The sequence below is a fragment of the Penaeus chinensis genome, chromosome 19 (genome assembly GCF_019202785.1).
Source record: "Penaeus chinensis breed Huanghai No. 1 chromosome 19, ASM1920278v2, whole genome shotgun sequence".
Lineage (NCBI taxonomy): Eukaryota > Metazoa > Arthropoda > Malacostraca > Decapoda > Penaeidae > Penaeus > Penaeus chinensis.
In genome coordinates, this window is record NC_061837.1 from 26,475,586 (window position 1) to 26,485,585 (window position 10,000).

The 10,000-nt window shown below is 38.7% G+C and overlaps 1 protein-coding gene across 5 annotated transcripts in view; it reads right to left on the reverse strand.

The window, feature by feature from the left end:
* LOC125035409 (E3 ubiquitin-protein ligase TRIP12-like) overlaps positions 1-10,000 on the reverse strand; it is a 63,545-nt gene that overhangs the window by 13,606 nt on the left and 39,939 nt on the right. For 3 of the 5 annotated variants that reach the window (XM_047627783.1, XM_047627787.1, XM_047627786.1), the window contains 18 exons: positions 9,848-10,000; positions 9,519-9,706; positions 9,104-9,292; positions 8,825-8,986; positions 8,573-8,698; positions 8,205-8,375; positions 7,514-7,726; positions 7,103-7,273; positions 6,791-6,988; positions 5,983-6,463; positions 5,247-5,449; positions 4,451-4,642; positions 3,902-4,183; positions 3,035-3,235; positions 2,561-2,752; positions 1,485-1,693; positions 1,276-1,379; positions 116-413 (listed from right to left, as the gene is read on the reverse strand). The exon at positions 9,848-10,000 is cut by the window's right edge and continues 63 nt beyond it. In XM_047627783.1, coding sequence (XP_047483739.1) covers positions 116-413; positions 1,276-1,379; positions 1,485-1,693; positions 2,561-2,752; positions 3,035-3,235; positions 3,902-4,183; positions 4,451-4,642; positions 5,247-5,449; positions 5,983-6,463; positions 6,791-6,988; positions 7,103-7,273; positions 7,514-7,726; positions 8,205-8,375; positions 8,573-8,698; positions 8,825-8,986; positions 9,104-9,292; positions 9,519-9,706; positions 9,848-10,000 — 3,733 coding nt within the window. The remainder of the gene's footprint in view (positions 1-115; positions 414-1,275; positions 1,380-1,484; positions 1,694-2,560; positions 2,753-3,034; positions 3,236-3,901; positions 4,184-4,450; positions 4,643-5,246; positions 5,450-5,982; positions 6,464-6,790; positions 6,989-7,102; positions 7,274-7,513; positions 7,727-8,204; positions 8,376-8,572; positions 8,699-8,824; positions 8,987-9,103; positions 9,293-9,518; positions 9,707-9,847) is intronic. The other 2 variants (XM_047627785.1, XM_047627784.1) reach the window with 2 other exon arrangements.

Here is a 10,000-nt window from a genome sequence, read left to right on the forward strand (position 1 = left end):
ATGAGGAATATAAACAAAATTAAACATGAAGCATACCTTCAACGAAAATCAGAAATCAGTTTCTAACTCATGAGAAATGAGTAATAAATCTGACAAATTTAAAAGGAATACTTGCCATGCATAAGCAATCTGAGGCAACCACGGTGGTACATTGCCAGTCATTATCACCAGAGGGTCCTGCAACTGCCGATTTGCTTTGGCTGTCAGTTTCAGGTTTGTGAACTCAGCAGTTGGTAGTGGGGACGGGTAAGTGGCTGGGGGGTAGAGGGCACCATAATGGCGGTTGAGAGCGTGGAGAACTCGCAACAATGCCAGCACTTCTAAGCTCGGGTCACTTACAGTCACACTGGCTGGTAGGCTAGCAGTCAGGTACTGGTCCAGAACACTATTGTTTCCTCCCACAATACTACCATCTGAAAAGTGTGGGATGTATCAATAAATATGCAAAGAGTAAAATATTTTATGTTAATATTTCTCACAGCTTAACCCTTTGGATCCAGGTGACGTGACCATCATGTCATGAAAAAATCTGGCTCGAGGGGTGGGTGACATGAACATACAGTCACGGGAAAATCTAGACATAGGCGAACCTGCCGTCGTGAGTATTTTGGCTGAAGGATGGGGTGACAGAAAAGACTTGCCATGAGTGCACAAACATTTAGGGAGGTTTATTTTTACTCATTTGGAGATTTTGCATTATTCCCATCAATGCACGAGTATGGAATGTGAGTGAGCAGTGATTGGAAGAATGCCAGCCCCATGGAGTACGCCATTTCCATGTTCAGCAACGTATTCCTGGTGACGCGAGCAGTGATGCAGGTTGTATTGCATAAAATTGAAATTATGTAAAAATAAAAATAAATGACACAAAAGTGTTACAGAGCTTTCTTTTTCTTGTACTAAGTTGTAGACTACCTAGAGAGATGATAGGGAGTTTGTGCAAGGAAAGAAAACTAAAAACACGTATGTATAAAAAGAGTAAATAACTGCAAATAGGAGACAAAAAGAGTCTTGTCACTGCATACACACATTTGCGAGCACCTGGCCTAGAAGCAGCCCCCCAGCAGAGCAGCTGCTCACATAAGCCTTAGATGGCGATTTGACTGCCATGATACAACTGGACCCAATGGGTTAATGTGAGAGACTTGGAATGACGAGTAGATTAGAGACAAGAAGCTTTCATGACGACACATATCTTAGGAACACAATATCTGTCTATAAATATATAGGTAGGTAAGCTATACAATGATAATAAATATATTAAGCCATATTAACCTCCAACATGGGCATCTGCTTTTTTCTTTGGGCTGGGTTTTGAACCTCCTGCCTTGCCCTTCCTTCCTCCTGAACTTCGACTTTGCTCCTCCTCTTGTACAGGTCTGATGGTAATAAAAACAGTTTATGAACAATTTGCAGAAAATCTGTTATCAAGGATATGACACTCTATAATGATAAAAAGATATGAACAGAAAGAAGTAACTTACCTATAATAAATTGTATGGGTTTGAAGCCATATGGCTGAATGTGAGATGGGGGTTTCTGTATCAGTGTCTGCTTCAGAGGCACTGGCATCAGATGGTGAGGAGAACTGTCTAATGGCTTGGTAAACGGTCATATTGTACGGCAAGACGTGATCACCAATGACAAACTGGAGTTTATGACTTGAAGAGCTCTGGTTGACAGATACTGCAGCCTGTGTGAATAATCCCTTGTTATTCTCATTTTATTATCTGTAAAATAATTTTTCCTAACTTGCACTTCCATTAGCAATATCTCTGAAAATCTAATCCTGCTCTTGCTTATCAAACTAATAAAAGTTTTACACAAACTGTGAATGTAAAAGTACAAGTTTTCCTATAATTACTGCACTTCTTAATGAAATCTTTCTTTGAGATATATGACTTGAACAAACTAACTTAAAAACTCAAGTAATGAATAGGCTTCTCGCCTGAAATGTATGGATTCCAAGTTCAACAACCGGCTGCAGCCAAGGGGTTGTTGCCAGGGGCTTGTCACCTGAGAGCATATACTGAGGAAAGTTCAAAATCCAAATGGCAAATTTGACTAAAAGAATCCACAACATTAAAATCCATTAAAAATGTTGCAACAGATTTATAAAGTTAATCATGATTCTAAGCTAACTTGCTCCCTATTACAAGTGTAAACATGCTTTCCTATGTATGGCAAAGCTATATTGGAAATTTAATAATATACTCAATTCATGATTGATAAATCACCTTCATAACCAATCCCTCATAATTTATCAAACAATATAAATATATATTAGGGCATTCAGTGTAACATCTTTATTCAGTTTCCATGTAAGACAAACTGTAAATCCATTAATTTGCTGCAATGGCCACATTACTAAAAGCCATAAACATGGTTCCCTAACACTACAAAAAAACTGGGCAGAATATACAAAGAATTGTGTCTGGAAATACTCATACTTTACCATTTGGGTGTTCAAAACTTTTAAATATAGAATGATCAAGAAACCGAATGAGTAAATCTAAACAAATAATTATAATGTACTATAACAATTATAACCAATACACACCAGTGTATCATCTATGTCCTCATCAGAATTGTCATCATCGGAGTTGTCATCGTCTTCATCCCTGAGTCGACCATAACCTCTGATAACTAAATAACGTTCAATAGCCTGTACAAGAGCCAGAGGGTCAACCTTTACTGGCCCACCTCGCCACTGCTTCAGTCTCGTGCAGTCTGGATGGCGCTGAAGGTTACACTGTCAAAGTGAAGTAGTATTTAGTAGATGTTCTCTGTTGATTTTTGCATTATCAACAGATATAGATTCAATAACTGATGTAGAAGCTAGAAGGTAAAGAGTAGGTAATGGTAAATGAGGATGAGGAGAAAAAAAAAAGAGGGAGTAGATGTGGATGAGAAGGAAGTGCATGAAGACAATAATGATATGTGACTGATGATAGCGATAATGGAAATAAAGAGGAGAAAGAGGACATATGAAAAGGACAATGATGATATATATCTACTTCTTTCAATTTGGTACCTTCAGTTGATGCGTGTTGAAAAATTTGATGGCAGAGGTTGAGCCTCCTCTCCCAACCCCTGAAAGAGCAGTTCCTGGGAGATCATGGACCTTCACAGGGAACTGTTCCAACTGGTTGACACACCCATTGAGCTTTGTCACGAGAGCACTGAACAATGCAATATGACTGGTGTCCACATTGCCCAGGCTTAATGGGTCCAACTGAAATTAAAATATTTTGTAGTAAGGATGTCCATACAAAGTCAAATTCTTGAAAATTAATTTTAATATCTATAGATTTTGGAACCCTCTCTCAACATCCTAATATTAATTAACTTTAACCTCTTACTGCCAGGCCACACCTATAGCTGTCATAACAAACCAACTCATCATGACGAGTACTGCTATAGGTGCCACGATGCACTAGAGCGAGACGAGCAGGAAGTTCTGCTACATGTAGCAGACTCCCGGGCCAAACGGCAGGACAGTTGCCAGAAGTCACCAGAATCAGTGACTCAGATTTCTGATGCCATCATTGAGGGGTTAAACCTATTTCTTAAATATCTCTAAAGGTTTGTGATGCAAAAATTAATACTTGCTAGCTTGGATGTGATGCCCAGTTCTTTACAAACTGAGTATTCATCTATTACATAAGTTGTTTCTGTTATATATATTTAATATATATGGATTATCAAAGCAAAAATGCACTTGAGAAGTCATTGATAACCAGAGGAATACAGGAATAGAAATAGTTATTTAACATGATCATCACTAAACCTGTGAGTACAACTTCATCCTATAAAAAAAAATATCAGAGGGCACAGAGCAGAAGGAAGAGAACCATTATAAAATAACTATGATCTACAAAAACTCCACTGTGATACCTACTGGGCAACCAAGGAAGACGTGAAGGAAATTCCTGAGTCGGGTGTCCCGCGGTGTGCTTATGCTGACAGACGTAAGGCTCCCATTCTCTGTGCTGTTGCCTGTGCCTCCAATGGCTGCCATTAAACTTCCATCTTGTGTTAGGGACATAGTAGAATTTTCAGATGCTGTGAGGTAGGACAAGAGGCAGCACACCAGCCCAGAATGTATCACCTCAAAGGGACTGATATCACTATCAGTCACAATTCTGCTGATTTCCCTCAGTGCTATAACAGCACAGTTTGGCTGGAAGATATACAAACTTAAGTGTAAGACAAAATCAAATAATGCTGAATTTCTCACTACTATATATGAACTTCAATTGACCTCACAGAGAGGATAGACAGAAGTAATTTATGCACAAATAAATCAAAACTGAATTCTTAACATTTACACATACTCCTCCAAGAATCTACATAAAAAAAAACATGATTTCTAAATCAATACAAATTAAAAAGGAAAAATAATATATTCATGTAATGATGATGATAATAAAGTGCTCTCTTTACATACATCTTGCTCCAATTGCTGTATGGCTGCTATAAGTCTATTTAGGACACTAAGTGCAGGGTGTGTGGCTCCCTGAAGCTCTGTGGAGAAGTACTCTTGGTTGAGACGCTGCGCTTGTTCCCTCACCCAGACACGAACCACTTCCTTGTTACTGCTACTGCTACTGTTGCTCACACTATTACCAACTAGTTTGTCCTATGGAGCAGAAATATGCATGTAGGATATACATACAAAATCATAAACAGACACAAGCATTAAAAATACAATTCATAAAATCTAATTATCACGATTATTTTTAATTCTATTTTTGTATTAATTTGCAGTATTTGGATAATGACAAACTTCCAACATGGCCCCCCCCCCCCCTTTCTTTTTTATCTATCTTTATTAACAAAAAGTCTATTATCTATACATTGTCTGCACTCAATTAAGAATGGCTCATGCAATTATTGATTCAATAACTACCAAGTACATAAAGTACTTAAAGTAGCATTCTCAAATGAGGGCATGTGTGGCCAGAGGTGTTCTCAGACTACATGTGTATAATGGTCTGAGAACACCTTTTGATGCACATGCTGTTATATCTACTTTCTTAACATCATGGGTAATGACGTGTACGCCATCACTTGAATACTATAATACTAAACAGAGACTTGTAACCCTTTATGACAGGGACTGGGTATAGAATGGAGGGTGTACAAGTTACTATATAAAATGCATTATAGTACTCTTCAATCTTTCCAAATTGAGACTATAAATGTATAAACACTTTTCTCTAAAAAAGCTGCAAATGGGCTACCTTTCCTGAAGGAGATTCATGGGTTGGTGTTGATGTGGCAGAACTGCACCTTCCCCAACGTGATGGATTGAAATTGGCAAGGAAAGAGGATTTACTGCTTCCCCCACCACCACTACTACTACTGCCGCTGTTGGTGCCTGCCACTAGTTTGGTCCGACTCCCCATGCCTCTCCAGCTTTCTCGTCCTCCACCTAAGCCAGCATCTAGAATCCAGAGGAATGTGAATTAGACAAAACCAATTTAACTAACTGAAGCTATGTTTCCTTCTGCATGTAGTTTTCACTAGTATTAACCCCTTCGATCCTAGTGACATGACCATCATTATGAAAAAATCAGGTTTGTGGGGCAGTTGACGCGAGCATGCAGACACGGGAAAATCTGGCTGTAGGCCAGGTGACACGAATCTGCCGTTGTGAGCATTTCAGCTGAAGGACTGGGTGACAGAATGGACATATAGCTAAAAATGTTTATGTATAAAAAGAGGAAATAACTTTGCAAATAGGAGGCAGAGTCTTGTCAACACATACACACATGTGTTTGCATGTGCCTGGCCTACAAGCTGCCACCCGGCAGAGTGGCTGCTCACGAAAGCCTGATATCCGGATTTTAAATCATGTGATTGCTGTGGCAACTGGATCCAAGGGGTTAAATCTAAGCTGTCCATCACTACATTCACACAACATCTACAAATATTGCAGGAAATAATTGAAAAGTGTATAAAGAAAAGTCAACTCACTTTTCATGAAGAATTCACTAAATGATGATGATGCAGGTGATTCCTCTTGTCTGCTCTTTCTCCAGTTTCCAGTTCGAATACGAGTTGCTCGTTTTCGCTTGAGCACATCAGCTAGACGCAGCTGGGATGGGCTCTGCAATTTATCTTCATCCTGACTTGGTGGGGTTGGAAGAGATGGGGTCGAGTCTAAACAATTACCATTGAATGGTCGTCCAGTTAGAAGTGGACTAGCTGAGCTGGGTGTTCCTCCACGGCCAGGCCCTAGGGAGAGTTCAGGACTGCTCCATTTTGCAGGAGGAGGACCTAAAGTCGCATCTGGGTCACAGAGTCGCTTAATCTGGTGCATTACACCTTCTCTTCTAAAGTAAATTGCAAAAATTTCAGGTAACTTCTGCATAAGGATCTCAGCCATCTGAATAGCTCCTACAATAATCTTCAGGTCGTGCGATGACAACATAGTGGCTAGGTGGGAGGATACACTCTGAAAGACGATGAAATTAGGTTAGAAATGTGTTTGACTCTACTGTGAAAAATACAGCTATTCTTTATGCAAAAGCAACTGTTGTTTTTAGGTTTCAGAAGAATAGCACCATATGTAAGATGATTCTGATATTAAACTAGAAATTAGCTTTATCACCAAAATTCTTCTATTCTAGTTCTGCATAATAAATCTTTATCAAGTCTTTCACATATGCCATCCCTTAAAAATAAGTATTCCATAAAATTCCAATAGAAATTACTAAGAAAAATATTGCTATCTCCCAAACTCTAATGCTTATGTTTCCACTCAAAAAGTAAGACATCTTACCTGACTTTTTAAAACTTGTTGCAAAAGCTCAGGGCTTGAAAATTGCACCATCCTTAGCAATGCCCGCAGACATTTGTAGCGCACTGCTGGACCTGCTGAGGAACTGTAGACTTCATACAATAAACTAAACAATGAACGAATGAGATTGGATGCTAAATCCGAATCTTCCTGCAGGCACTTTGCTCTTGCATCCGTGGCCTGTAAAAAGAAATAGAATTTAAAAGTAAAGTATTTAATTCCAGCTCTTTAATTTCTTATATACTATAATGTTTTTACCATAATTCTTAAAGACATAATGAAAAAAATACTAACCTGAGTTGCTGCTATGACAGTCCCAGCTAACCCAACTGGCATCATGCGCCGCTGAACAGATCTCATCGTGCCAGAGTTGTCATTTATCTGCTGCATTGAATGAAAGTCTATTGTGTAAGCTCGGCTCTGTATGCAAAGACTGATCTCATCCTCTCCAGACTGGTGTGCAAGCTGATTAAAGAATGGAAAAAATTGCTAATCTTATAATTTTTTTTTTTTTTTTCAAATCTTATTCCTCATTAATAAGTCCTTCTTTTTAACAACTATTTTGTATAGGAGATATTTCTTGCATTCAGAACTCTTCATTGCCTTATGTAAAGTATACTTTAGTTCTACTGATATACTTGTGGTGGTGAAAAAGGTAAGGTCACTTTTTTTTAGTGACCAAGTACTCTTTATATCATACTCTACCTCAATAATCCTAGAATCACTAGTGGAATAGTTCTGCCATGTTGCCCTGTCATCCTGCCACTGCCACATTACTGTGTCTTGAGCGCATCCTGATGGACGTTGTAAAGCTCCATCAATTGCAAAGATACCATCGGAGGGAAGCATTGGCATCAGCTCTCCAATCAAACAAGTAATCTCATACAGCTCCTGTGGGCTTCTGGACACCAACTCAACCTGAAAATACACATACAGCTTTAGCTGTGAAGTCCCAAGTCACTTCAATTGAGCATATACAGTCAGCCAAGTCAACTTCCTGGTGGCCTGTTTTCCTGCCTTTATTTTGGTGTGAATGCGATTAAGTGAAAGTAATCTAGTATACTTGCTACTGTTTGGTATTCTTCGAGCTTCAAAGCCACATATAGCGATCCCCCATATCCTAATACCTCATTCTATTCTAGCCCACTTTATCCTTTTTTGGGTGGCTTCTACAATATCCTCTTATTAGATCCCCTCCAAGCCACCACAGATCACTGAACCAACCATCCCGGAATCTTTCCCAAAGGACACCCGTCTTTCCCTTCATACAGGTCTCTCTTTGCATGGTTCAGCTACTCGTGACATTATTCAATTTTATGATATGTACTTCATATATATATTTCATGAAGTGATACACTAAACAACAGGAATTAAACAGTACTCAATTAATTCTTACTTGCTCTCCAGGAGGTTCAGTTGAGTTTGTTAAAAGGTAGCATAATGTGTGTGCTATGTTGTTCTTTAAGAGTTGCACCGCAAGTTCAGGACAGTTATTGCACATAAGAGACAGCATGCGCATCACCATGATGAATGTCCCACTGCTTAATACTGGTGGCGACATCACCAGCTGTAACAGAAATCACTAGTCAGTTTTAAATCTTTACTTCCAAGAATTGTTGCCTATATCAAGAACATACACAAGCATTGAGTTTCTATCAATTCACATTAAAAAACTATAAAGGACATCACAAAAATAAGAAAAATGTATTGACTGGCAAAGACAAAATCTTTAATGAAATTGAAAATAAATTCTAAATTCCTTACTAATTGCTGAATGTTGGAAAGAAGGCCATGACCAGCTATTTCCTGTAATCTATTTGGGTCATTCTGGAAGCAATCTACCAGTCGACTGTAAGCCAAACAGACACTCTCCACACACTTTTTGTCACCCTGCAAAGGTAGAGCATACATTATATCAATCATATGCAACAGTCAACAAATAAAATTTCATATTAAACAGTAATAAAATTCAAGCTTATTACCACATAAAGCCACTTAAACATCACAAAACATTACCTGTGATGTGAGTCTGGAAGAGAGTAGCTGGAGAGAATCAGCTATAAAATGGAATTCATCAGCTGTTAGGTTCTGGCAACAATTGGCTGTGATGCTTAGTGCTGCACGCTGGGCACCCGTTGAGAAGAAGTCTATGTACATGAGGCATGCTGATACCCCATGCTGGTAAGAAGAAAAAAGTAAATGATGATATAAGATATAGCTCTCTTCTTATATTCTAAGATCATCAGTAAGCAAGGAATACAAGTAAATGATTCAATTTAAGCTATAATTACTTACTGCCTGCAATATTGCTTTAGAATGTTTGCGAGACAGCATGTCAAGGGCAGTTAATGATTGCTCTGCAACATCCATGCACTGTATGACTTGCAGCTTCTCCAGGAACACAGGAACAGCATCCACAACAACAGCAGATGATCTAGGCAGAGCTTCCATCATGTAAGTCAATGCTCTACAAGCATGATTCATCTAGAAATAAAGGAAACATCAGAAAATCCACATTAGTAGAGCTATCTTAAGAGTAATAATTCAGTGTCTGTACCCGTAAATCCCTTCTAAATATTCTATATTTCCAAAAAACCCAATTCACTGAAAGGTTGTGTAATCTACAGAACATATATCAGTCATGAAACATCTGTAATATCATATCAATAAATACAGCAAAACAATAAGTTTCACCACATTTTCTACTTACCATGTCAAAGTTGTGATCCATATTGAGCAAATTGATGAGTGCTGGTGTCACCTGTTTAATTGGGAATCCAGCCAATGTATCCTCATTGCCCATTACTAACAACTGACACATTTCTATCACTGCTTGAAGCTGTTCACTTTCATCCCCAGTTGCCTGAAGACCAACAAGCAACTGCTGTGCTTTGGAGCCTTTTGAGAAAGAGAAGCAAGGAAACATTAACTCTCAAATTTTGAAGTAATAGAGTAATAGAGTAGTTCTTTCTTTCTTTCTTTCTTTACAAAAAGATTCTATGTAAATTTCCATTATTAACCAACAGAAACCAAACTTACTTATGGAAGATGAGACTGAACGGTGGAGAATGTGTTGCATCCTAGGACCCAAAGCTCCAAAGAGGCTGGGAGAGAGTCCTCGTGATGCTAGAAGAGCCTCTAGCCGTCCCATCTCACTTTCCTCACTCTCACTGTCTGTGGGTGCACCCATGA